The sequence below is a fragment of the Leucopleurus acutus genome, assembly GCF_964270905.1.
Source record: "Leucopleurus acutus genome assembly, chromosome: 16".
Classification (NCBI taxonomy): Eukaryota; Metazoa; Chordata; class Mammalia; order Artiodactyla; family Delphinidae; genus Leucopleurus; species Leucopleurus acutus.
The window spans coordinates 41475637-41503178 of NC_139158.1; the positions used below are offsets into that span (position 1 = coordinate 41475637).

General features: G+C 44.4%; 2 protein-coding genes across 2 annotated transcripts in view; one reads left to right on the forward strand and one right to left on the reverse strand.

The window, feature by feature from the left end:
• The window catches only part of CFAP61 (cilia and flagella associated protein 61), a gene marked incomplete at both ends in the record, with an annotated part of 251678 nt that overhangs the window by 58090 nt on the left and 166046 nt on the right, over nucleotides 1-27542 (forward strand). Inside the window, 5 exons of the mRNA XM_082857551.1 lie at nucleotides 9161-9252; nucleotides 15008-15082; nucleotides 17426-17604; nucleotides 19051-19090; nucleotides 22781-22920. Of these exons, the coding sequence (XP_082713677.1) occupies nucleotides 9161-9252; nucleotides 15008-15082; nucleotides 17426-17604; nucleotides 19051-19090; nucleotides 22781-22920 (526 nt within the window). The remainder of the gene's footprint in view (nucleotides 1-9160; nucleotides 9253-15007; nucleotides 15083-17425; nucleotides 17605-19050; nucleotides 19091-22780; nucleotides 22921-27542) is intronic.
• Nucleotides 3714-3977, reverse strand: LOC309973348 (apoptosis inducing factor BLCAP; the record flags this gene model as incomplete). Its single annotated transcript, XM_082857557.1, has 1 exon — nucleotides 3714-3977. One exon carries the CDS (start codon nucleotides 3975-3977, stop codon nucleotides 3714-3716), a length of 264 nt encoding a protein of 87 aa, XP_082713683.1.

The following is a 27542-nucleotide window of genomic DNA, read 5'->3' on the forward strand; positions in this document are numbered from 1 at the left end:
AAGCAGGACAGGAGATGGAGGAGAGGCAGCTGAGGTCTTATGAGCCCTCACAAAAGAGTCTAGATTCTGTTTAATCACAACATAACTAATGAGCAACCATCAGGAACCTTAAACTAGAAAGGGATACACCGTCAACTTCTAGTTTCTAGGAAGACTTTCCAAGGGCCACTGGACTGTGCTGGAAAGAGATGAGGGGCTGAACCAGAAGCGTGACTGTGGATGAACCTGGGAGATATTTTGGAGACTTAATGGAACTTGATGTTTTACTGCATATGGGGAAGGAAGACTGTGGAAGAGGGAAACCTCCAGGGTGACTTCAGAAACTAGGTGGATGGTGGAGCCGTTTTGCAAGATGGGAATAAGAAGAGTGAGTGAATCATTTGGTGGAGGTGCTCTGACTTCGGATTCGGACAAGTTGAGTTTACGTTCCTAGGAAGCACTTGGGTGGATACACAGCACCCAGGTGCTCCCGAGGTTAGATTGAAACGTGACTTCCCGAAAGATGTTCACATCCCAATCCCTGGGACGTGCAAATGTTACCTTAGTTTTGGTAAAAGGTCTTTGTACGTGTGATGAAGGATCTTGAGATGAAATTATCCAAGACAGAAGGAGCCTGCCCCTGCCAACACCTTGATTTCTGCCCAGGGGTACTGTACTGACTTAGGACTTCTGGCTTCCAGCACTGTGGGAGTATACATTTCTGTTGTTTTAAGCCACCAAGTGAGTGATAATTTGTTACAGTGGCCACAGGAAACTAGCACAGTTACGAAGAAGACCAAAGGGTCAGAGGCAAACCAAGGAAGGAAACAGGTCAGGAAATAAGGACATCTCCACTCTTCAGCAGAAATGCTTGATAGCACTGTCTGCTCACTGTTTCCATCCTCTTACTGTCTCGAGGCTACTTCTTATCCTTCAGATCTCAGCTTAAATGTCCAGGGGGACGTCTCTGACCACTCAACCTTGAAGCAGCTCCCGTGCTCTTATTTTCTGCATCTAGCAGAGCTTAACGTTTCCTCCTTCTCTCACTGACTTGCTTTGGGAGTGCAAGTTAGTCTTGTTCGTTGCTGAGTCTTCAACGTCTAGTGTGTTAATGTCTACCAGATGGTAGGTGTAAAATATAAATTTTTAAATGAAAGAATGAATAAATACGTGAACACGCACTGTGCTTTGTTCATACCTCTGCTTTAGCAACTTTCACACTGCAAGATCATTAGAGGTGGGAGGGGTTGGGGGGGTGCACTCACACCCTAATTACTTGTGAGCCTCTTAGAGTAAGGACTACATCTGATTCATTATGTACTTCGCAGTACCTCTAGAGTGCCCTCAACTCCCCGTTCTCCACTGAACTTCAGTTGAATGAATGATTTAACGCGAACCTCTAATCTTTCCTCTTCTTAGAGCTGAGTGGCTTAAATTCATTTGTCAGTCTTTTCTGAAATCATAATATTAAAATACTAAACAAAATGACCATTTTGTAATATTCTGAAGATAGAAATTTACTTTTATAATTAGACATTTTGGGGGGGAATCTTAATTGTGTTAATAATACACGAAACTGTCCTCCTTTAAAAAGTTAGGGTAATGCAGTAAAAGTTGAATTCCCTTTGATCAGTGGCCAAGCCTGGTTCTCTCTCTCATCCCCAGAAGTGGCCATTGTTGTTAGCATGCATCCATCCAGACCTCTTTTTATGCACATATTCACAGAAAAAAACCACTACCATCTTGTGGCAGTGTTTTTGTTTTTTGAGGGTTTTTTTGTTTTTAAAATTAATTTTATTTATTTTGGCTGTGTTGTGTCTTCATTGCTGTGCACATGCGTTCTCTATTTGCAGCAAGCAGGGGCTACTCTTCCATGTGATGCGTGGGCTTCTCATTGCAGTGGCTTCTCTTGTTGCGGAGCACGGGCTCTAGGTGCGTGGGCTTTCAGTAGTTGCAGCACGTGGGCTCAGCCGTTGTGGCTCGTGGGCTCTAGAGCACAGGCTCAGTAGTTGTGGTGCACGGGCTTAGTTGCTCCACGGCATGTGGGATCTTCCCGGACCGGGGATTGAACCCGTGTCCCCTGCATTGGCAGGTGGATTCTCAACCACTGCGCCACCAGGGAAGCCCGTGGCAGTATTTTTTTACATAAATGGCACCTTTTGGATATGGGACGTTCTGAAATTTGCTTCTTCACTCAGCTCTTTGAGATCTAATAACGTTGATAAGCCTAGGTCTGCGACCCTCCTTTTTTTTTTTTTTAAGTTTATAAAGGTTTATTAAACATTTCAAACGCTGTGCAATGAACACACCAGAAATAAAAGCTCCAGAATAGCAGTCCAAATGTTCCAGAAGTGTGGCCCCGCAGTCCCATTCCCTAGATGGACTGCCTCCAGTTCTGTCCTCTGCCTGGCCCACCTCCCTCCCCCTTCAGGCAAGAGAAAAATGGATGGTTTAGACTGGAAGGACAACCATGCTGATCCCCAGCGGGCAGGGGCCAGGAGAGAGTCTCATTTGCCAACACTTTTACTGAAGCGCAGAAAAAGAAAAAAGCAAGTGACAGTCACAAAGTCTTCCCGTGTATTCTTCGTAACGTATACAGTCTATACGCACAGGAGCGGAGAAGCTCCTGGCACGAGGACGATGGCCACCGCTCCCCTCAATCTCGTCTGAACCACCTCGGAGTCCAGTGTGCTGGTCACTCTGCAATCCCCATACTAAATACCAACTGTAGCGGCCCCTACAAGCTAGCTATTGCTACACCTCAAAATCAAAATACGTTCGATAAAACTTCTTTACAAAGGGTTTACACATGTACTTGTACACGTACGTATACACACACGCGCATGCACGGCACACCACACCAAAAAATATCCAAACACCTATCAGGGGATCGTGGCTGTTATGAAACACACAAATACTCTCCCATTCACTCGACTGGGGACTGCTAGATCTACGTAAACACATCAATCCTGCAGAGCATGCATGGGAGACAAAATAAGGCCCCCTCCTTGCGACAGTTTAGAAAGGCAGGAGGAAGGGCAGAGGAAGCGAAGCTGGGCTGCTGAGCCAGAGCCCAGACCCCCAGGTGAAAGAGCAACATGTATCTGTTACTTCTTCCTTCAAAATGAAGTGGGGAAATACTGAAGATTTGTGGACAGCAGTCAAGACGCAATTCTGTCTAGCCCGCCGGCCAGGGAAGAAGAATAAAAAAGCGAGGCTCTCGGGCATCAGCAATCTCTTTATATTCGAGATAAGTGCAAAACGGAGCCCTGTCTTGGACAGGTGCTCCCCAAAAAAGGAAAGGGCTAAAGAGAACTAACAGGAAGCCAAGAGAGGGACGGAGGGGTCAGTAACACTCTGACAAGGAAGGGTCACAGAGGTGACAATGAGACTGGCATTTTATCTGCCCGGATCTCGCTGGGACAGTTGATCAGGATGGGTGCAGGCTCCTCGTGGGAATGAGGCGAGGGTGGTGGCCATTCTGCCAGTCGGGCCAAGATGGGGACAGAACACACACAACCACAAGACCACCCACGACTACAGGACTCTACGATAAAAGCACCGGTCAGTGCTATTATTCACATTATAAGGATAAAACGTCACAGGCCAAAAAGGCGCCATTAGGAATGTGGCCCCAGCAGGGCCGCGGGATTTGAAACTCCAATGCTTTATGACTTATGTCAATGCCTCCCCTCCCGTCTTCTGCTTCCTTGGAAAGCTAACCGGGCTGGCTGTTAGGTGCCCACAACGCCGGGGTCATGTGCCGATTCTGGAAGCGGGGAATCGGAGCAGTGGTACAGGAAGCAGTTTCCCCAGCAGCTATAGCAGATGAGGAACAGGGCTGCCAGGAAAACCAAGGCACAAATTGTGCAAGGCTTCCGTTCCAGGAGGAAGCTGAGCAGGTAGAAGCCCATGAACATGGAGTGACTGAACCACAGGGCGGGGTTGAGGGGCTTGGGGATGAGGAGGATGGGCAGCAGCCACTGGAGGCAATACATGATCTCTGCTGGACAGGGCCTTCGCCAAGGCCACCGGGCACCGCTGCAGGAACCGACCTAATGGGAGCCAGTGGGCGTGGGCGGCTGCCCTCTGCTTTCTTCAACCCTCGCTCTCCAGGAGCTGAGCCGCTGTGGTCTCTGGCTGTCTGCCCGGGATCACCAAGGCAGCAGGGATCCTGCGAGTCCTGCCATGGCGCTGCCACCACTGCTGACACCTTCGCAGCCTCAGCCTGCCTCCACCTCAGCTCGCCTCCGACGCCGCAGGAAGCTGCGACCCTCCTTTTATCTTCTGGGTAGGATTCCACTGTATGGAATGGGCCACATTTGTCCCTAGATGGAAATTTAAATTGTTTCCACTATTTTGTTATTGCAAACTGTGCTGCAATAAATATCCTTGCACACGTATCACTGGGCCCCTTGCAAGAGTTTCCACAGGCTATATTCCCAGAATCATTCTTGTTGGGCCTGGAAATACATTGCCACCAAACATGGCCATAGCAGTGGCCTTCCTCCAGAGCCTCTCCTAGTTTTCCAGGATTTAGTGTTGTCAGCATTTTTAACTTTTGCCAGTATGATAGCTGTGAAAGGAGATATTGTTTTAACTTCATTTCTCTATTACTGAGGTTGGACACTTTCTATGTGTTTATTGGTCATTTGCATTTTCTGTCCATTCATTTCCTCTGCCTATTGTGGTTTTTTTCCTCTTTCCCTAGAATTCAATTGTTGGTCTATCATGTGTGTTGCAAATATCTTCTCCATGTATCTACTTATTTAAAAAATAGGGGGTTCTTTTGACAGACAGAACTTTTAAATTCTGATGGTGTCTAGCATGTCAATATTTTTTTATGACTTCTGCCTTCTACATTTTTAAGGAAGGGTTTCTCTGCCCCCAAGATAGAGATGTTCTCCTATATTTTCTTCTTGTAATTTAAAAGTATTAAAAAAACTTTAAGCTGTTAATATATCTGCAAATGATCTTTGTGTATTGTATGAAATAGGGGCCCAAATGAATTGTTTTCCTTATGGTTAGCACTACTTATTGTACAGTTTATTCTTCCCGCACCAATGCTACCTTTAACATATATGAACATTTCATAATTATCTGGCTCTTTTCTGGATTGCTTTCTGTTCTGTTCCTACTCCCAATAACCCTCTGTTTTAATAACTATGGCTTTATAATATGTCTTTTTTTTAAGAAAAGTATCTCCATTTTTATTTTGGGATTATGTGATTAAATAGTTTTTTGTTTTTCTGTTTGTTTGTTGTTGTTTTTTTGCGGTACGCGGGCCTCTCACTGTTGTGGCCTCTCCTGTTGCGGAGCACAGGCTCCGGACGCGCAGGCTCAGTGGCCATGGCTCACAGGTCCAGCCGCTCCGCGGCATGTGGGATCTTCCCGGACCCGGGCACGAACCCGTGTCCCCTGCATCGGCAGGCGGACTCTCAACCACTGCACCACCAGGGAAGCCCAATAGTTATTTTTTAAATTAATTTTTATTGGAGTATGGTTGCTTTACAACGTTGTGTTAGCCTCCACTACACAACAAAATGCATCAGCCATACACATACAGATATCCCCTCCCTTTTGGACTTCCCTCACATTTAGGTTACCACAGTGCATTAGGTAGAGTTCCCTGTGCTATACAGTATGTTCCCATCAGTTGTCTATTTTATACATAGTATCAATAATATAAAATGTCTTAATATTCATTAGAAAATATGGCCCACTCTTTGTTGTTACTTCTTACAATTTTGTTGACTAGCTGTTCTTCCATATTTGCTCTTTTAGAATCACTTTATTTAATTTCACAAAAAAACCTTGTTAGGATTTTTGATCACTATTTTTAAAAAATGTCAAAACCCACCAGACTGTATACTGCTACTTTTTCCTAAAGCCTTCACAATGTATTATTTAGCTTTTCCTCTGTATTATTTCTGTTAAAGAGCAAGGCAGACACAGGTCTTGGGTCTATACAATTTGGGAGCTCTCTTTAAGAAAAATAATACAAAAGTAGGAATGCAATAGTGGGTGCTGTGCCTTGGGAGGAACCTGGACCTCCAGCTTTATTTGCTTCATGGTAACCCCGCCTCAGGGTAGCAGTCTGACTGAGAGAGGAAGTGCTAGTAAACGATGCCTTCGCTCCCACTAGAATAAAGCCCTAGTTCGTGACTACCAAGCTACTTAGGTGGTGTAAGCAATAAAATAACAGTTAAGGGGCTTCCCTGGTGGCGCAGTGGTTGAGAGTCCGCCTGCCGGTGCAGGGGACACGGGTTCATGCCCCGGTCCGGGAAGATCCCACATGCTGCGGAGTGGCTGGGCCCGTGAGCCATAGCCGCTGGGCCTGCGCGTCCGGAGCCTGTGCTCCGCAACAGGAGAGGCCACAACAGTGAGAGGCCCGCGTACCGCAAATAAAAAAAAAAAAAAACACTTAAATTTGCAACCTCAGTCGTGTTTCTAGCTGTGTGCTATATAATACCGCTGCCTTGAGTTTTTGCTAGGACAGCACCTCACATCTGAGGATCTCAGGGCACATTAAGAACATTAATTAATTAATTAAAACCCACAAAACCCCAGAGACACAGGAAGGAGGGACGTGGCATCACCTTGCCCAGTTCTGAAATGCAGCCACCTCTGGGGACAAGCAGGGCAGCTGCTTCTTAATAAATGGCAACGCCCACGACACTTTAGCCCAGACAGTTAGTCGTTGTCGTTGGTAATTGTCTTGTGAACATCAGCCTGGCAGGCGGTGAGGGCTCCAGGATGAACTGTTCACTGCAAATCTAATTCAGTCTCTGAAATTTCTGGCTTTTTAGTAATTTTGTCCTAATCATAAAGTATATTAAATACATAAACAACAAGGACCTACTGTATAGCCCTGCAAGTTATACTCAGTATTTTGTAATAACCTGTAATGGAAAAGAATCTGAAAAAGAATATATATATACACACACACATATACATATACATATATACATAAAACTGAATCACTTTGCTGTACACCTGAAACTAACACAACATTACAAATCAACTGTACTTCAATAAAATAAATAAATTCCCAGGGAAAGTCTAGTTTTCTTTTAAACTCAACAGTGTTTTTGGTAGTTCTTCAAATTTAAAACTTAATATAAGAAAAGATTATTTTTAAAAAAGTGCAACTTAATAGGGAGTTATTGATAACATTTGTTTGTTTGTTTTTGATTCAAATACTTTGCTGCTGAGCAAAACGAATCAGTGATGGTAGAAGTCAGGCCAGCAGCTACCTTTAAGAGGTGTGTTGGCTGGACAGCAGGTGAGGGAAACTTTTGGGCCCTGGAAAAGCTTTAATATTCATTTAAGGGGTTGTTAACGTGCGGTACATACAGGTAGAGATTCATGCACTGTGCCGTATATATGTTGTGTCTTTTTTTTTTTTTTGCGGTACACAGGCCTCTCACTGTTGTGGCCTCTCCCACTGCAGAGCACAGGCTCCGGATGCGCAGGCTCAGTGGCCATGGCTCTTGGGCCCAGCCGCTCTGCGGCATGTGGGATCTTCCCGGACCGGGGCACGAACCCGTGTCCCCTGCATCGGCAGGCGGACTCTCAACCACTGTGCCACCAGGGAAGCCCTACATGTTGTATCTTAATAACAAGCTGCATTAACCTGAAAAGCACTCTAGTTTGCTGTTGTGAGAACACTGGAAACACTGTACAAACGATCTGGAAAGTTTTGCAGGGAGCAGGATGTATCCAGGTGCTAGAGACTCGCTAGGTTTCATTCTCCCCAAAGCGTCTTTCTTCAGAAGAGCGATTCTGAGTGCTTTGTCCCCTCTCATGTCATTTGCTCTCCACCCAGAAGAGCTACTTACTCTGCTGGGGTGCCATTCTCTCATTGTACCTTCAACGTTATATGCCTCTTCGTCTCTACCCTTTACACCTCCCTGAGCCTCTGATTCTTCTCTTAGAATTTCATTCTACTTCATTTGCCTGCATCTTTTCCAGAAGCAGGTATAGGGCATGAGTAAGTGGGAATTTGGGGTTGAGAGGCGTCTGCAGGGGCCGTTGCACTGGCTGTTGCTGCAGGAACGAATGCAGTGGGAGAGGAGGATGCGGAGAGGATAGGCTGCCTCTGACACCACCGCGTCTGCTGTGATGCTTAGAAACAAGAAGACAGGGCAGCAGGCCACGCTGGCAGCCCAGTATCTGGGGCCTCCAGCAGGTCCTGGGTCCCTCCTGTGTATGTGCGGACAATTCTGAGGAGGGGCAGCCCCTGGGCAAGAGCATCCTAGGGCTGCTCTGAGCTAAGGCCGAAAGGCTGCAAGCAGGTGTGAGGGCTAAGAGTCCCAGTGGAGCAGACACAGAGTGAACAAGAAAGGAGGGGCCGGGGGTGGCGAGAGAGCGGGGGAGGGTGGGAGGGAGAGAGGGAGACAGTGGAAGAGGAGGGGGGTGGTGGTGGGGAGAAAGACAGACAGGAACAAGGAAAAGAAAAGACAGCAGAAGGAGAAGGAAGAAAGGGAGGGGCAAAAGAACTTTTCAGACAAAATGGGAAAAAAGTTTTTTCTACTTTAGTTTTTGGTGAACGGTAAATATATGAACACTACCCCGATTGACTTTCCAGAACATATTAAAACAATAATGCAAAGTTAGCTCCAGGTCTTGTTTAGAAAGCAGAAAAGTTAACATCGTGGCCTCTGTCAGATGCCTGTTCACAGTATTTCCCAGCACGGGGAAAGCAGCCCTTGTGCTAATCTCTGTGTTCTGAGAGCACTGACATAGCCGATTGTGGTCTTTTCCATATTCTGCCTTAAAATCATTTCAAAGCCTGCCATCCAGGAGGTTGATAATCAGTTGTTTACAAACTTCAAAGGGGCTCCCATGAAAGGATCACGGAGCTCGGTCTCTGGCAGGTTCGAGGGCCTCCTGGGGGGCAGCCCAGCCCAGCCCCATCCTGGCCTCGGTTTATGTCCACAGCTCCGTCGGGCCAGGTATCACTGGACCCCCATCCTGTGCGGATGGAGGCACAGAGAGGTCAGAATCCGAGTGGGCTGCGAAGACCCTGTTCTCCCCACCTCGCAGCTCTGCCCTCAGCAATATAATCCTTCAGATATGCTGCAGCTTAGAAACACGTGACCACGCTGCCTCCAATGTTCTGTGCTCTGCAGATATTTACCATCTCTTTTCTGTCCTCTTGTCCCTTTTTCTCTGAAAGGCGCTGAGCTCAGGAGCAGCAGCCAGGAATGCCAGCAAATAGTCAAGGAGCCGCAGGAAGCTGTCGCCCCGGAGGCCGAGGAGAGCATCCAGGTAACGGAGATCATCCCCCCAGCCTGGTGCTGCTTGTGCCGTCGGGGTCAGGGGTGTTCCTGGCACTGGAGTCACTCCCGAGAAGGGAAAGGTCTCACTGACGTTAAGATCTGGGGGACAAGGGCGGGGAGGAAACAGGCTGCGTGTTTGTAACAAATCAGCCTCACAGCACCCTCAAGAATCCAGCTCAGGATGGAGCCCCATCCCTTCTCCCCCTGCCTTCTCACTCATCCCCTGGCTTCGGGAAGCTGATGTGGGTAAAGCAGCTCGCTTAAAGGCAGTTAGAAAGCTCACCTTGTCCACAGACTCAAATGAGGCTGCATTTTCCTTCCTGCCCCACTGGGCCCTGCAGGCTCTAGAACCACCTGCCACAGCTCCCTGGATTGAGTCTGGCCCACTGGCCCAGCCTGGCTTCAGCAGGGGCCCCTCTCACACCCTCCTGCTCTGTGAGTGCTGCCACCCTGACCTAAAGGGGGGCATACCCCCACTGAAGGAGGCCACAGTCAGCCATGTAATAGAGGATGTAGGATTTGGGGGATGGGCCTGGGGATCCAGCCATTGTTCCATCTCTGCCACCCTCTGACCACTGATGGTTCACAGAAATACAAACGCCCATATTGACTGGGCTCTGGGTCCTCACCTGCTCCTGCAGGACCTCAGGGCATGTCCCTTGTGTCCTCTGGAACTGGCCTCACCAAGGGGGCTGGGAGAATGAACGGGCTTACCTCTAGGCCACCGTTGGCGGCCTGGCCTTGCATCAGCACTGCGTGTGGCCAGGAGTCCCAGCACGCGTTTCACTGCATGGGCCCTTCTGCTTCTGGTCCTCCTGACTGTTCCGTCCATCTGAGGCCAGGACGGGGGCTGGTGCAGTGCCATTGCTTCTTGGACTCCAGCCCCCAGCTCTTCTTTTTTTCTCCTTTCCAATCTTGGACAAAATAACATTCCCCCTGCCCATCAGCTCATACAAAGAAGATCTTGGGAAGAAGAGGAGTCAGGGAACACCTTTATCTTAGCATTAGGCCACATGGCTCGTCCTGCTGCATTTTCACATTGTCTCTATGGAAAATGCCTTCTTATACCCCAAACCACAAAAGGACCCAACCTGTAGCTGGGTGGCTGTTGTATTTCGAGGGCTGATTTATTCTCTGCACAGAGGTTGGACGCTCACAATGGCCAGGCTCTCTGCTAGGTGCTGAGGGCGCTCGTGAGACCAAAACACAGCCACAGCCTTCAGGAGGTGGTGCACGGTGGGAAGAGGAAAGCCTCCTAATTCAGTATGTGGAAATGAGGGTGGAAAACATCCCAGAAGAGGGCACGAGGGACACCTGAAGCTTTTAAAGAAGGTTGTTTGTCATGGACTAGATTGCGGGAAATGAAGCTGATGAATGGAATTAATAGAAACAACTTAGCGTGAGGGATTTCTGCTTCTGGCAAAGATGGCTAGATTTACCTTCCTGCCTGAAAAAAAACAAAAAAATGGCCAAAGTATATGAAATAAGTTTTTAAGACACTTCTCATCAGGTAACAAAGGAGAGTGATGCCTGGGAGGTGGGAAACAAGCCAGGTAAGCCCTCCAAACATCATGGCCTCCTCCTTTGAGAGAGTCCCTGACCACAGCACAGGGCAGGAGGAACCACAGAAGCCAAGTGGTATGTCCATGGAGACTAAAGCCACTAAGTTTTGCAGGACAGAGTACCAGAGAGGAGAGAGCTGTACAGAGAGATGGTTGACACCAGCGAGGGTCACTCTTGGGTATTCAGCTGAGTACTGATCAGCACATGCCGAGTACTGGTGTGCACATGCACATCAGCCTGATCTTCAAAACTACTGAAGGTCAGGCTGAGGAAAGAACTTCCTAAAAGGATTAGCATTAACAGTGCACAGAGCTCATACAAGGCTGGGAATAGTGCGTGTTCCATCAGCCAGACCAGGGAACCCTGTGACTCACAAGGCATTGGGAGAATGCACAGAAGGGTACTGCATCAGTAGCGAGGAATAATTAGCTCTGGAGAGAGCACTGCTCCAGTCCTATCTAACAAATCTTTAGAGCAAGATCCAAAAGCAACAAACTGCTTCCAAGTAGTTTGAGTCCCAGAACAAAGTTCAAGAATATTTGTAGGAATACAAAATTATCCAGCACCCAAGTAGATTAAATCACAATGTTTGGAATTTTTTTTCTTAAAGACATAATGCTTTTGCACACTTAATGTCCTACAGTATAGTATAACATAACTTTTACATGTACTGGGAAACCAAAAATTCACATGACTTGCTTTATTGCAATATTCACTTTATTGTGGTGAATGAATCTGGAATATGAACCTGCAATACCTCCAACGTATGCCTGTAAAAACACCCCAAATAAACCTTCTAGAGATTAAAACTACAATTCATGAGATGAAAAATACACTGGAAGGATTAATCACAGATTAGACATTGCAGAGAAAGGGATTAGTGAAACAGAAATGAGAATTAAAAAAAAAAAAATCAATGTATCAGTGAGCTGTGGGATAACTTTAAGTACCTAATATGTGTGTAATTGGAATTCATAAAGAAGAGGAGAAAGAGGTTGGAACAGAAAAAATATTTGAAAAAATAATGACTTAAAAATTCCAAATTTTATGAAAACAGTAAACCCACAGACACAAGCTCAACCAATAACAAGCACAAGAAACATGAAGAAAACTATACCAAAGCCCATCATAATCAAATAGTGGAAAACCAGTCATAAAAAGAAAATCTTAAAAGTACCCAGAGGGAGAAAAAAAAAGGACAAGTTGGGAACAGAGGCCCAAAGATAAGGATGGCAGCAGATTTCTTGTTGGAAACAATGTGAGCAAAAAAGACGGTGGAGTCACATCTTTAAGGAACTGGAAGAAAATAAACTGTCAACCGAGGATTTTACACCCATTGAATATCTTTCAAAAATAAAGGTGAAATAAAGACTCTGCCCACGCAGAAAAGGGGAAAGAATTCATTACCAGTAGACCCAACTACAAGAAATGTGAAAGGAGGTCCTTCAGGCAGAAGGAAAATGATGCCAGATGGAAATCTGGATCTACACAGAGGGCGATGAACACTGGAAATGGTAACTAAATGGGTAAATGTGTAAGATTTTGCTTTTATTATTTATATCTCTTTAAAAGCTAGTTGACGGCCTAAATAAAATAAAAACAACATAGTGTGGAGCTTTCAACATGTGTAAAAACATCTGACAAGAACAGCACAAAGGCCAGAGGGCACAATGTAAGGACCCTATTTTAGGGTCCTTATACTACACCTGAAGTGATATTATATCACCTGAAGATAGACTTAAAGATGTATACTATAAACTAAAAGAACATGAAAGTTACAAGTCAAATTCAGAAAGTTATATCTAATAAGCCTACAAAGAGGTGAAGTGGAATCATAAAAGTATACAATGACTCCAAAAGAAGGCAAAAAGAGAGGAAAAGGGGAATAAAGAACAGATAGGACAAATAGAAAACAAACAGCAAGATAACAGACTTAAACCTAACCACATCAATAATTATATTAAATGTAAAATGGTCTAAATATCCCAATTAAAGAATGTATAAATCAGATATAGTTTGGATTAAAAAGCAAAACAGTTACATGTGAATTACAAAAAAATGCACTTTGAGTAGATACAATAGGTTCAGATGAAAAACATGCAAATAGATACATCATGGTAACACTAATCAAAAGAAAGCTGGAGTAGCTTTATTCATTTCAGACAAAGTGGAGTTCAGAAAAGGGAATATTACCAGGGATAACAAAGGTCAAGAGGACATAACAATCCTAAATATTTATGCACCTAATAGTAGAACTTCAAAACACATGAAGCAAAAATTGATAGAACTGCAAAGACAAATAAATAAATAAACAACTATATTTGGAGATTTCAATATCCCTCCCTTAATCATTGATAGAACGAGTAGACAGTAAATCAGTAAGAATGTAGAAGATTTTAAGAATACTATTCACCAATTTGACCTAACTCTACCCAACAACGGCAGAATACACCTTCCCACATCCACATGGAATAGTTACCAAGTTAGATCATATTTCAAGCTAGAAAAGAAGTCTTAATAAATTTAAAAGGATTCAGGTCATCTAAAGTATGTTCTTTCCCAACAAAAGACATCACAGGGAAATAAAACTTCAAATCAACAGCTCTCATAAACATCGATGGAAAAATTCAAATAAAACCTTTAATAAATTGAACCAGTATATTAAAAGGACAATGTCATGATCAAGTAGGCTTTATTCTGAGAATGCAAGGTTGGTTTAACATAAGAAAATCAATGTAATTCACCACATTAACATTCTAAAAAAGAGTACTTATATGTTTATCTCATAAATGCAGGAAAGGTATCTGAAAATTCACATTCATTCCTCATAAAAACTCAGAAAATTAGGAGTAGAAGAGAACTTCTTCAATTTGATAGAGGTTATCGTTGAAAAACCTATAGCTAACATCATCCTTGGTAAAAGACTGAGTGCTTTTCCGCCAAGGTCAGAAACAAGACAAGAATGTCAGTTCTCACCACTTCTATTCAGAATTATTCTGGCGGTTCAAGCCAGTGAAAAAAGACAAGAAAAGAATCAAAAGAATATAAACAAAATTAATATGCAAAGTTCAATTTTATCTCTGTATAATGGCAATGAACAATCAGAAATTTAAATAACTACCATTTACAACAGTACAAATACACAGAATACTTAAATCTGACAAAAGATGTTGTCAGATTTAAGTATTTTGTGTATGCTAAAAACTACAAAACATTTCTGAGAGAAATGAAATAAGACCTAAATAAATGGAGAGATATCCCCTGTACATAATTTCGAGGACTCGATATTGTCAAGTTGTTGATTGATCAATGAAATACCAGTCAAAATTTCAGGAGGAATTTTTAGAGAAATTGAAAAAGTGATTTCAAAATTCATGAGGAAGTGGGAAGGACCTAGCACAAAGAAACTATGGAAAGAGAACAAGGTTGTAGGTCTAATGCTACTGACTTCAAGATTTATTATAAGGTTTTTGTAACTGAGACAGTGTTGTAATGATGTCAAGGTAAACAAATAGATGAACGGAACAGAATAGAAGATCCAGAAATAGATCTTTCTGTTTATCTTTCTATTTATCTTTCTATTTCTAGATCTAGAAAGATCTAGATCTTTCTAGACACTCAGCATATAATCTACAGTGACAAAGAGCAGATCATTGTTTGCCTGTGGTTGGCAGAGTGGCCCCGGGTGGGAGGAAGAGCCATACAGAAACACAGAAGCTTTGGGGAGTGATGTATATGTTCATTATTTTTATCGTGGTGATATTTTTATAGGTACCTATAGGTCAAAACTTTTCAAAAGCTACACTTTAAATATATGCTGTTTACTGTATGTCAACTATACCTCAATAAAGCAGTTTTTAAAAAAGCCCTAGTGCATCTTTTAAGTTACACAGAAGAATAAGAATAAAGGAGGAATAACTAACATCTACAGAGAGTCAGAAGATGCTAAGCATCTCTCCATCCACCTGTCCTTATTTTATCCTCAGGACAACCTTATGAGGTAGGTGCTGCTCTTAGCCCCTTTGTACAGATGAGGAAACTGGGGATTCCTCACTTTCCCAACGCCACATGCCCTGTAAGAAGGGAGGCCAGGATCTGACCCAGGCAGCTCATACAGAGCTCGAGCTCTGAACCACTGTGGGTGTTGATTTATTCTCATGTCTTGCCTTTGTCTTTTGCAGAGAAAAAGCACAGAAGAAGCCGCAATGGAGGAAGCTTTATCACCAGTCCAAAGTGGAAACACTAGTGAAGCGGAGGTAGGGCTTGTGAGGGCCCTTCAGGGGGCCAGTGCGGCTCACTCCTCTCCACCTGCGTCTTCGTGCGCTTTCCTCGCCAGGCCTCCCGCCTTCTTTCCCAGTTCAGAGCCGCCTCCTTGCTCAGGACCTGCTCCACAAAGCCTTCCTCGGTGAACTCTCACTCCACTGTCATTAGACCTTTATTCTATATCCCTTGCACAGCTTGGTCCTAGAAGTTACACTTTCTACATCAATAATTTGCAATCATTTCAGTAAATAGAATCTTTCTGTTCTTCCCATTGTCTAGAGAGAAAACATTTTGGAGGGGCAAACGTCTGTAGGAGTTTTCTCCTGCTCTATGTAGAGTACGTCCATGTACACACTTATGTGTCTGATGTGTCATTCAGATGCATCTCTGGTTCCAGGAACTGCTTCCTCCTGTTACAGATTCAGGCCAAGGGGTGGTAGCATCTTCCACCAGCTGCCAGGAGCGGGACGTGCTTCTGGAAGGAGTGGGCCCCAGGCGGGCACAGGTCCGCTTTCTGAGCCTCACGTTGGCATGTGCTGCAGGTCCCCTACCAGCTCCTCTGGCACTGCTCACCCCCCAGCACCCTGAGGATGGGGGCTTCAGTGCCTGCTCTTTCCCTGGGGCTATTCCTGCAGACAGGTCGCCACCTCCGGGGGCAGTTGGAGAATCAGCCCCCAGCTCCTCTGCCTTTTGGGTAGGATGGCTCCCAGGGGTGCTCTCCACATCTCCCCGAGGTCTTGGTGGGATTGACAATAACCCACTTGTTCATTGTGCCGCGTTGGGGTCCTTCTCTTCCCTCCTCACTCGCCCACTAGCCTCACAGAATTTCCTGGCATCACTCCCTGTGTGAACTTAGCTCCTTTTGCTTCTGGGGAACCCACATTAGGGTGTCCACTCCTCGTGCCCCAGGGAGGAGGGAGCAGGGCACGCAGCAGAGGGGAGCAATCTCTCTCCAGTATTTCTAAGAGGTAGCCATTCCTTTAGGGACCCAAACAAGGATGTGGAGGGGGTCAGGGTGGTCCATACTGCATTAGATGCACTGGCATCCCAGAGGGTATCCGGGTCAACAAGGAGGATTGATCTCCCATGTTTATCTCCTCTCCTTTCTGGAAAAAACCACTGAAATAACCATAAGGGAAGAATAAGGGCACAAATCCACACAGACAAGAAGACTGGGAGAGGAGATATTGGAACACGAGCACTTTAAAGGTGTTTAGAAAGAAGGAAATCGATGGCGGGGTCTGCACTGGCTCTTCACAGCTGGGAAAGGTGGAGGCCGGGCACCGTGATGAGGAGGGATTCTCCACGTGTGCCCACAAAGAGCCCGGGCCCTGGGGCTTCTGCAGAAGGCGGGGCGAGGGCTCTGTGTGACAGTCTGCCAGGCGGTGTTGGGGACAATAGATTCCCTGCAGAGGACACTTAGCTTATCAACTACCCCCCAAGTGAAAGGACCAGGTGATCGTTCTCTGAAGGGTCAAGCAGAAGCAGCTCCAAATCCAGTGCACAGTGCGAGGCTGTGTGATGGGGAAAGACAGAGAACAGGCGGATCAGTGGGATCCTCCATTTCACGTGGAGGAATCCCTGCCCTGTCCTCCCGCCCTGTTCTCCAAATACAGACACCAGCATAATAGTACTCAGAAATATAGAGGTAAAGGCCAAAAGAAAGGAAAAAGTTGAAAATGCTCGTCAATGGGGGAGTAGGAGGCTCCTGACTTTCTTTATAACCTTGTAATGCTAATATTAGTTTACTTTTTACCATACGCACGCATTACTTCAATTTCAAAGAACTCCGAGAGGATCTCGGAGTGAATCATGTTCCTCTCACTGAGCTGTAACACCTCCTTCGATGAATGAGACCTGACAGGACTCAGCACTGACTCTCCAGGTGGCTCCGGGCAATTGGCTCCTGGGGCTCCCCCTCACTAGCAAACCACCTGAACAGTCCCAAGATCCAAAAATTCTTGTAGCACAAAATCACAAGGAAAACTGGGGACAGAGGTGTTTCGCTTATATGGAATTAATACGCATGTAGTAGTCCCATGCTCTAACCTCTATCCAGGGATGCAGTTAAAATATGGATCCTGTATCAAAGACCACCTGAGACCATTCGTTTTCTGACCTTCGCGCGAGAACTTGTTTCCATCCTCAACAATTTTGAAATCTCACTAAGAACACCTCCTTAAAACCGGGCCTGGCTCGGGGCGGTTTGTTTCAGGTGAGGCAGTCACATCTGTCCTGGGAACAGTGTCCTGTGGAGACAAGGCAGCCACTAGCCCATTAAATGGTAGAAAATAAATAGGATTCCCAGTTCAGTTCCTCCTCTCTCCTTGCTGTAGGACACAGAAAAACTCAGTCAGGAGTACAGTGTGGATTACACGGATTACTGCATCAGCAACACGAGCTCAGTATCCATCTCTCTGCCCGAAGAGACGAGCAACTTCCGCCCCATCTACAAGGGCGCCTCCACTGCCTTCTGCATCCAGCTGTTTTGTATTGACAAGAAGTACGAAGCAAGGCAAGCGCTGGTCCCCAGTGTGTCTGCTGCGCGAAGACCTTCTCCTGGCCTTGGTGGCCCAACACTGGAAGCCCCACTTCCAGACTCCAGCCCATAAAATGTGGGTCAGACCCAGAGAACTGGGCTGCCCAGGGTCTGGAAAATCATCACTTCCTTAGCCACATGCTGTTCCCCATTCTCTAGAGTTTGCATTTTGGGGGGATTTTGGGTTTAGGTTGCTGCCTGTCTGGAGTCTTTTAGTTGCAAGCAATAGAAAATCCAGCTGAAACTGGCTTTGGAAACATGGAATAATTGCCTCACGTAAGAAAGGATAATCCAGGGGTGGGACCGATTTTCGATGTGGCTTGATCTAGGACTTAGTAGATACCCCAGTCACTGGCCAGGCGTCTCACTCTACCCTCTACCCTATTCCCGGGCTGACGGCGGGGCCGGGCCGCGATGATGGCTTTGTCCCTTGCTTCGTGCTCCCCACTGAATCGGGGCTGGAGTCTCAGTCTGAGAGGGGTGTTAGCAGGACACCCATCAACAATCCAGGGCAGCTGCCAGAGGTAGGAGGCCTGGTCCCGGGCAGACGAGGCTTCCTGTCCCTCCAGAACAACCCCGTGTTCAGTGCTCGCTGCGCCCTGTAGTCTGGATTGGACCCCTGCCCTCGGTGCCGAGATTCCACAGCCCCTTTGGGATGCCCACATAGTCTACCATTCCGTCCACAGAACAATGTTGAAAAGGAAAGACTGGCCCATTTTGATAGACTGGAAGGTTCCAGAGTATCTTTAAGATGACCAAGAGCACCGCTGGACACTCCCGTTTTAGAGGATGTATTTAATCACATTCCCGTTCTCCTAGCTTTCCTTAGAACCATGCTTTTCTTGGACTTTTATCCTTTCAAGTTTTCGATTTCTTTGGAATTGAAATTCAACTGAAAGGTTGAAAAGGGAAATCTTTTTATTCTAATTATACTGTAGACATCTAAAAAGCCTGTAAACCCTTCTAGATCTGTCGTGTATATTTATTTTCCCCTGTGCATTTGGATAAGATTGTGCTTTTTGAATTTTCAAACAAAAATTTGACGACCCATTATGGTTCGCCTATAAATATACACCTGCAGCTGGTCAGAAAATCTTTTGCATATAAAAGAGAAAAAGATCAGAGTAGCTTCTAATATGCCCATGTCTCCCCCACAGCACCTCCTAAAAGGAAGGGAGGGATTGTGTCCACAGAATGACTATCTTGCTTTTTGAATGTGTAGAGATTTTTAATTGCTATAATAGTACTTTTGGTTCTAGAAAAACACTTCATTACTGACATTTGAAGCTTATGCCTTCTGCAGCTGATTACTGTTCAGTTAGACACAAATTCTAGTTACTGGTTGGCTAATCACTGCCTAAGCGGGGAGAGCCATAGGTCTTTTTAAATGTGCACTGACAGTTTTTACTGTCTTGTTTACAGGTCACTGGACTTCATGAATTTTGTTTTCAGTCTTTTTCCTGTAAGTACATGTTGAATTTTGAGTAATATAATTGATTTTATAAGCTAGAAAAATTATAAAATAGTAGGATGCCATATTCATTGTCCAAACATTTAATCTGCTGTGAATGTTAAGGTTGGAACCACTTCTCTGTTCTGAAAAAAAAGGTTGAATGACATGTCCTGAACTCTTAAAAGTAGAAAAGATTGTCATTTTCAATAATTTTTCAGTCATGCTGTTGTAATAGTTTTCTTTCAATGCATAATTTATTTTAGAGATTGCTTCATCACTGTCTTATTACAATCAAATCATGAATAGAATGCTGGTAGTACATGAAAATGTCAGGAATTACTCTAAAGTGAGTTAGACTGTTGTATTACTTTATAGTTTGCTTTGGCTCAAAGAATGCTGACACCATTAGATTGCTTTTCTGAGGGTAGGAAAGTGGGAACTTGCAGTTGATCTTCTGGTTGGTGTCGCCTGACACATGGGATTGACTTGACCCTCTACGGTTGGTTGGTGGATGGCCCCAGGCAGGCACACAAGTGCAAACAAGGTTCTCCATCTCAGGGTGTCCAGGCCACCTCCTCCACTTTTGTTTCATGGTCGTCAAGGGATAGAGATTCTGACCAACCTCTCATCACTTTATTGGAGGGAAGAAAATGGGGCAAGAAGACAATTTAGGTTCCTTAATTGGATTTTTATGACTTTTTCCATGGCTGGTCTATCAGTTTAGTCAAGTCAACAACCGTGCTTCTTCAGTTAGCTAATTACAGGCAAATTATCTATTTTTTTATTTTTCCTCGATGTTCTTTATACCAAGGCTAAAAAACAAAATAGGTTTAATTCTGTTGCCTGAAAGCTATGTGATCATAGATTGTATTTCCTCATTTTGTTAAGATGTTGAAGACTTGGCAATGATGTTTTCCATCGTAATTTTTTTGAATTAATTTTGAAGCTCATAAAACACTGTAGATGACCCTGAGGGAGGGTTTGCAAAGCCGACTTCCCTCCGAGATGCCCCAAAGTAAATTCAGTAAGTTCAATTCATTCCTATTTTGAAGTCCATGCAGAGACAGATCTTCAGTATTATTACAAAAGCAATGCTGGCTTTAAGGTAGTAAAAGACATGTTTACTTTTTAATTAATTATTTCAGGTTATGGGGAGACAGAAACAAAATACCTTCGTTACTTCATCCTTAATCCTTCCCATCCATGTTGAAGCAACTCATTACGTTCATTCTCTTTTATGGCTGAGTAGTATTCCATTGTGTATATATACCACATCTCCTTTATCCATTCATCTCTCAATGGACATTTTGGTTGTTTCTATGTCTTGGCTATTGTGAATAGTGCTGCGATGAACATTGAGGTGCATGTGTCTTTTTGAATTAGAGTTTTGTCTGGGTATATGTCCAGGAGTGGGATTGCTGGATCATATGGTAGGAATTACTCATTTCTCCCAGAGGAAGCCCCCCAGGGCTTGGCACTTGGTCCTTATTTTCAGCTTGAGTATTTCGACAACGTGACTCGCAAGTTCCCCAGAAGGAGCTGTGTTGTTTTGCTAGAAAGAAGGAAGATCAGGTGAAAGAGTGATTCACTCCTTTGGGTTGCACATGTGTCCCCAGGGTTTTGGATTCGCCCAGGCAAGGCCTTCACAGGGTTCAGGAGGAGGTGAGATGCCAAAGGGACAAATTAGCTCTGGGAAGAGCAAGCTGCTTCTGCAGGCACCTGGCAGAGGGTCACGGTGGACGTGAGGAGCACAGACAGTCCATGGCAGCACTGTCCCATAGACAACAAACTCTAAATGTTCCAGCAGCCACATTATAAAAAAAAAAGTAAAAAGACACAGGTGAAATCAATTTTAATAATATATTTTACTTAATGCAATATGTCCAAAATTTAATGATTTTAATATGTAATCAGTATGCAAAAGTATTAATGAGATCTTGTACATCCATTTTCTCAGTTTTTAAAATCCAATGTGTATTTTACATTTAGGGCACATCTCTATACAAGCACTAAATTGTCATCAGAAATCCTCACTCTGCTTCTAGATTTTGTAAAATTTACAGTTGAATGAGTAGATTCACATACCCAAATTGTTCTAAACATACATAAAACTTTTCCAATAACTGAACTGAGTATCAGTTTTTTATTATTTTTTTCTTTTCCATTATGGTTTATTATAGGATATTGAATGTAGTTCCCTGTGCTATACAGTAGGACCTTGTTGTTTATCCATTCCATATGTAATAGTTTGCATCTACTAACCCCAAACTCCCTGTCCAACCCTCCCCCACACCCCCTTCCCCGTGGCAACCATAAGCCTGTTCTCTATGTCTGTGAGTCTGTTTCTGTTTCATACATAGGTTCATTTGTGTCACGTTTTAGATTCCACGTATAAGTGATATCACTTGGTATTTGTCTTTCTCTTTTTGACTTACTTCGCTTAGTATGATAATACCTAGGTCAATCCATGTAGCTGCAAATGGCATTATTTCATTCTTTTTTATGGCTGAGTAGTATTCCACTGTGTATATATACCACATCTCCTTTATCCATTCATCTGTCAATGGACATTTCGATTTTTTCTATGTCTTGGCTATTGTGAATAGTGCTGCAGTGAACATTGAGGTGCATGTGTCTTTTTGAATTAGAGTTTTGTCCGGGTATGTGTCCAGGAGTGGGATTGCTGGATCATATGGTAGCTCTATGTTTGTTTACTTTTTTGAGGAACCTCCATAATGTTCTCCATAGTGGCTGCACCAATTTACATCCCCACCAACAACGTAGGAGGGTTCCCAAGTATCAGTTTTGAAATGTAAATTTAATCAAATGAAATAAAATTAAAAATTCGGTTCCCCAGTCTCACTAGCCACATTCCAAATGCTCGGTGGCCAGACTCAGCTCCTGGCCAGCATATTGGACAGCACAGATACAGGTCAGGACACGCAGATCCCACTGCCCAGGTTAACCAGCCCTTAGATCTCATCACCCAAGTGGGACTGTGCCCTGATAAAATACACAGACATCCATTGATGTGTAATCACAGGACTTTAGAGCAGAAAAGGCCTGGAGCACCACGCTCTCATCTCACAGAGGTGGGGACCACGGCTGGCGGCTGGTGCAGCATTACTTGGTAAACCCAGGGCCTTTGCCATGATACTGAGCAGCCTCATCACTCCTGGATACAAGTGAATTTGCAAATGCAAACATCCTTAGTTTAAAACTGTACTTCTGGAAAAGAGCTGTGCTGAATGGGGCCTATGATTCACAATATGCCTTTATTCGGGTTTCGGTCAAACACAGATATTTTCTCCATATTCTTTTTTTTTTTTTTTTTTGCGGTATGCGTTCTTCTCACTGTTGTGGCCTCTCCCGTTGCGGAGCACAGGCTCCATACACGCAGGCTCAGTGGCCATGGCTCACGGGCCCAGCTGCTCCACGGAATGTGGAATCTTCCCGAACCGGGGCACGAACCCATGTCCCCTGAATCAGCAGGCAGACCCTCAACCACTGCGCCACCAGGGAAGCCCTTCTCCATATTCTTGCAATTGCTTATCCCCTGAATTTTCTGATGACTTTCCAAATGATAGGAATCTTTAACTTGAATACCATCTCCTTTACACATTTTACTCCTATTTAGTGTTTTATGGCAGGAATTTGTTTAGTGATAAATGATTTGTATCTGGTCTCCAATCACGCCAGGACAAGAACTTCTGCATCATTTCTCTGCCACATCTCACCCCTGAGTTTGCCCTCATACAGAACTTCGTGAAGATTGTCCCCTTCAACAACTGCACCCTGGACCAGGACCTCTACGTCTTCCATCGGGCAGGATTGCTCAAGTAAGCAGATGCGCGTTTGTCCAAAAGATAGTCCATGAAATTTAAAAAAGAGAATGGAACAGGAGCTACGTGACATTTTAATTTAATGATTTATTTTTAAAATTGTCTTATTGGCGGAGGACTTGATCAAGTGATTTTAACCAGTTTCCATTTAGGGGAAGAGTCATGGTGAAAGTTGCTGGTCTAGTCAGATATTAGAGCATAATCTAACTCCAAAATAGTCAGAACAATAGCCATGTTGACATTTCTATGGCTGGAACAAGGTAACACAAGAAAGAGTCCCACTGCAGACCCCAATAGGGTAAGAATTGAATGTGTGTCTGTGTGTAAAGGTATTATAGACTGATGTATATGATGGCATTTGTGTTACAGTGAGAAAAGGAAGGATTATTTTGTAAATGGTGGGACAAAATAAAGACAGAAATGTTCTTCATATTCTACAGTAAAATAGATTCCCAAGTGATCGAAGAGTTAAATGTAGATATTGCAATAGTTAAAAATTAGAAACTGTTACCTACAGTGCTAGGTTCTGGGCCAGATTCTGAGAATACAGCAATGAACAGCCTACTGGTTGTCCCACATCCTTTCAAAGCTTATAAACACTCCTGTAAAAGTAAAACTGCATCTGTGATGGGTGTACCAGCAGCGGGTCTGTGGGACTATGGAGACATATCATTGGGAGATGCAGCCCAGTCAGAGGAAGCTTTCCTGAGGAAGGACGCTGAGTTCTAGACAAGGAGTGTGAGTGAAGATTGAACTTGATTGTGCCTCAGGATGGGGAAGGTCTTTTTAGAACATGGAAGAAAAAAATTAAGATTTTTTTTTTTTTTTTTTTTACTATATGAAACTTCAGAACCACTCTAATTTAATTAAAATGCAGCTGACTAGTGGAAGGATATTTTTAACAAATATAACAGACACAAGGTTGGTATATTTTATATATAAAGAGCTTTAATAAATCAATTAGAAGACTATTTAACACCAAAATAGAAAAACTAACCCCCCCACACAAATGGCCAGACTGTTTGCATATGAAAGAAACAAAAAATCAGTGGGTATTAAAAAATCTTCAAACTTATTGCTAATAAGGGAAAAGAAACAAAAGCAAGAATGAGACATCATTTTTGGTCAGTTGGCGAGAATTAGAATATAGAAACATTCAATTCTAATGAGAAAAATGTAACTCTTGTCAGAATGTAAATAGACATAAAATTTCAAAGGGCAATTTGGCCAGAACATTAAGGTAGTTTATATTTTTTCACTCTTTACTTCCACTCCTAGAAACATATCCTAAGAAACTTGTTGCAGAGATGCAAACAAAAATTTACATCTGAGGGTTAAAGAACATTGGAAATACTCCAAACATCCAGTAGTAAGAGAATGTTTAAATACTTTATGGTACCTATAGGAAGTAATCTATAACTATGCTTACAGTTCATTTGAAGACTATCTAATGATTAGAAAATGCTCAGAATGTAATGTTAGGGTAGAAAACCTATCAAATGAAACAGCATTTAAATATGACCAAAATTTCTAAAGAAGGAAAAAATGCATGAACAAAGTAGACTAAAAGGACACGTGCAGATGTAGTTCATGCCGCCCAGGCCCCCTCGTTCAGGACTAATTTCGCACCTGCGGGATGTGTGGGCACCACCAGCTCAAAGCTGGGTGCCCCGCCGAGGAGACTGCCCTGGACAGAAGAGAGGGCTTTGCCCAAGGTCCACCCTCCTGAGGGCAGCCTGCATCCAGCAACTAGTCTGTGTGTGTGGAGCTGGGGGAGGGACACCTCTGAAGGGTCTGCCCAGGGCCAGGACGCCCCGAGGTGTCAGCTGGGCATTTGTTGTGACCCCGTGGCTTGCAGTCCGTCTTCACCTCTGCCCCGACCTGCCCTGCCCCTCCCCATAGGTGTGGAGGGTCCCGGGAGCCACCCTCATCACCCCCAGCATGCAGATCTCTGTGTGAGGCTGCCTCCTGGGGAACCCGGCCAGCGGCGCTCGAGATGGCCCGTGGTTGCCTCGGGGTGGTGGGAGGACTGTCATGGGTGATTTTTAATTTCCTTTCTCACATTGCCTAAATTTTGGAATTTTCCTGTACCAACCTTGGATATAGCAAGTGGTTGAAACCCATCAAATAGGCTTAAGTACCTGGAGAATTTATTACTACACAGAACCAAGGGAAGACTCCGAGGGCAATTCAGGTTCCATACGTGGATTATTAGCCCTGTTGGATCTCTCTCTTCCGGGTTGACCCCTTCTCAGACACAGTGGTTGCGGGATGAGACCCTTTATCACTTAAGTCCACCAGGTGAAGAGTGGTGGGGATGCTTCTGTTCAGAAGCCCCAACACAGCAGTCTTACTGCATCTCAGTGGCTCAGATTGGCCCTCTGCTGGCTGACTTTGAACCCATCACCGGGGCAGAGGCTGCTGGTTGGCATCCTTGGGTCTGGTCCCAAAGCTCAGGGCTGGGTGGGGGAGGGGTGCATCACCTATACAGATGTGGAGGCTTTTCTGGACAAATGGGCAATGGAGCTGCTCCCCACACTTCCATCTTGGAATAGGACCAACTCGATCAATAGAAAGTGAACAGTAGATCTATTACAGGAACAATGTCAATACCGTCCATTTTCTATAATTTAACTTTTTCAAGCTGTCTTATTCACATAGTCTCATTCTTACAAAATATTATGGAGCTCATCAAACTGTGCATTTAAAATGGGTATATTTAATTGTATGTAAATTATGCCTCAGTAAAGCTGTTACAAAATCTTGTGACAAAGGGATTGGTAGAGTAGTTTCAGAGAGCTTTCTCTATAACTGATATATTAGCCTTTTAAGTGAAACTTTGAGGAACCTTCTAAATGATCACTTTATAATTGGGGAATAGTTAAATGAATTTTGGCATATTCATTCAGTACATTATTATGCAGATTTTGAAAAAATAAAAACAGATCTATATCATACTGTATGGAATAATAGCTGGGATGGTGAGAAAAGCAAGGGTCAGATGATAATAGTAATAATCGTAATGACAGCTTACATTTATGGAAGGTTTGTAGTGTTTCAAGGACTTTCTTAATCACTTTCCATGTGTCTTTACGCACAGTGACCTTATTAGCTAGATGCCTTTATTATTATCCCCATCTTACAGGTAAGGAAACTGAGACACAGAGAGGTTAAGTAACTAGTCCAAAATGCACACAACAGAAAGTAGCAGAGCTGGAACTGGAACGAAGGCAGCCGGCTTCCAGAGCCAACTCATAACTGCCTCACGTCTTGCTTCCTATGCTGTGTTTTCAGCGTAAAGCTGTTGTAGCAGAGAGACCCTAAAGCACAGTGGCTTGAGCCAGAGGACAGTTCCGCCTCTACCACACAGTGGTCCAGACAGGAACAGGTGGTCTAAGGAGAGTCATGGCTTTTCCCCACAAAGCTGTCCAGGGACCCAGTTACTTCTCTTATTGCTCCTCCATCTCATAGAGCAAGGGTCTCACCTACTGTCTGTGTGGAGAGTCAGGGGTCTGCGAATTCGGATGGGAAGAAAAATTACATCTTTCTGTTACTAACCTCTGATTGAAGTTTGACGTGTCCTTCCACTGTGAATGGAGGCAACAAACCTCAGAAGTGTCAGCGAAGCCGTGACTTTGTAGCCCGTGGAAGTCACGGATATTCTCCTGTCACCTTACGGTTGTCGCAGATGTCTCAAAACATGGATGCCCATCATACTTTGACATTTCAGTAAATTTATTCTCAACCAAAACTTGTTACTTGATGCATTGATGAGGAGGCGCAGATATTACCAAAACACACATTTTAAAAAACATTTTGGTAGCTCTACTGGATATAATTTGTTGTCTTTGATTTTACACGTTGAAAAGCATCCGTCTGAGAAGGGGCCCCGAGCATCCCCAGACTGTCAGAGGGGCCCATGGGGCACACAGGTGTTAGACTGCTGTCAGAGTGAGCTCTTTTCCTCTTGGTGCTGTGAGCCGGCTTGGGGCACCGTAGTCACATGTTAGCCACGGGGAAGGGTGCAAAGAGAAAGGGAGGGGAAGACTGTCCTCTTACGGAAGTTACATCACTTCTTGTCACAGTCTGTGCTCGGGAAGTTGGTTGCATGGCCCTGCCGAGCCACGGGGGAGGCCAGGGGGCAAGTTGCTGGAGGGTCAGATGTGCGCCCGGCAAAAACTCAGTTGACTCACTGAGTTATTAAAAGGGAGAAGGCGAGAGGGAAACTGGGGGACCATCATATCTAGTTTTTATCTTGCATACGTAAAGATGTTCTCGAAGGGTCCACGGGACTTTATTAACTTTTTGCGCTTCTGAGGAGCAGGACAGAGACGTGAGGGGTGTAGATGGTGACGTACTCTTGGCTTTATGTCTGTCGGTTCCATTTGATTTTTTTCATTAATAAACTTTATTTTTTAGAGCAGTTTTAGGCTCACAGTACAACTGAGCAGAAAGTGCAGAGGGTTCCTACAGACCCCTTCCCCAGTCCCCCCAAAGACTGTCCCACAGTTAACATCCCATACCAGAGCTACACCATTTGTACCATCAAGGAACCTACAGGGACTCACCATTATCAACCGGAGTCCACAGTTTACATGAGGGCTCACTCTTCTGTTGTA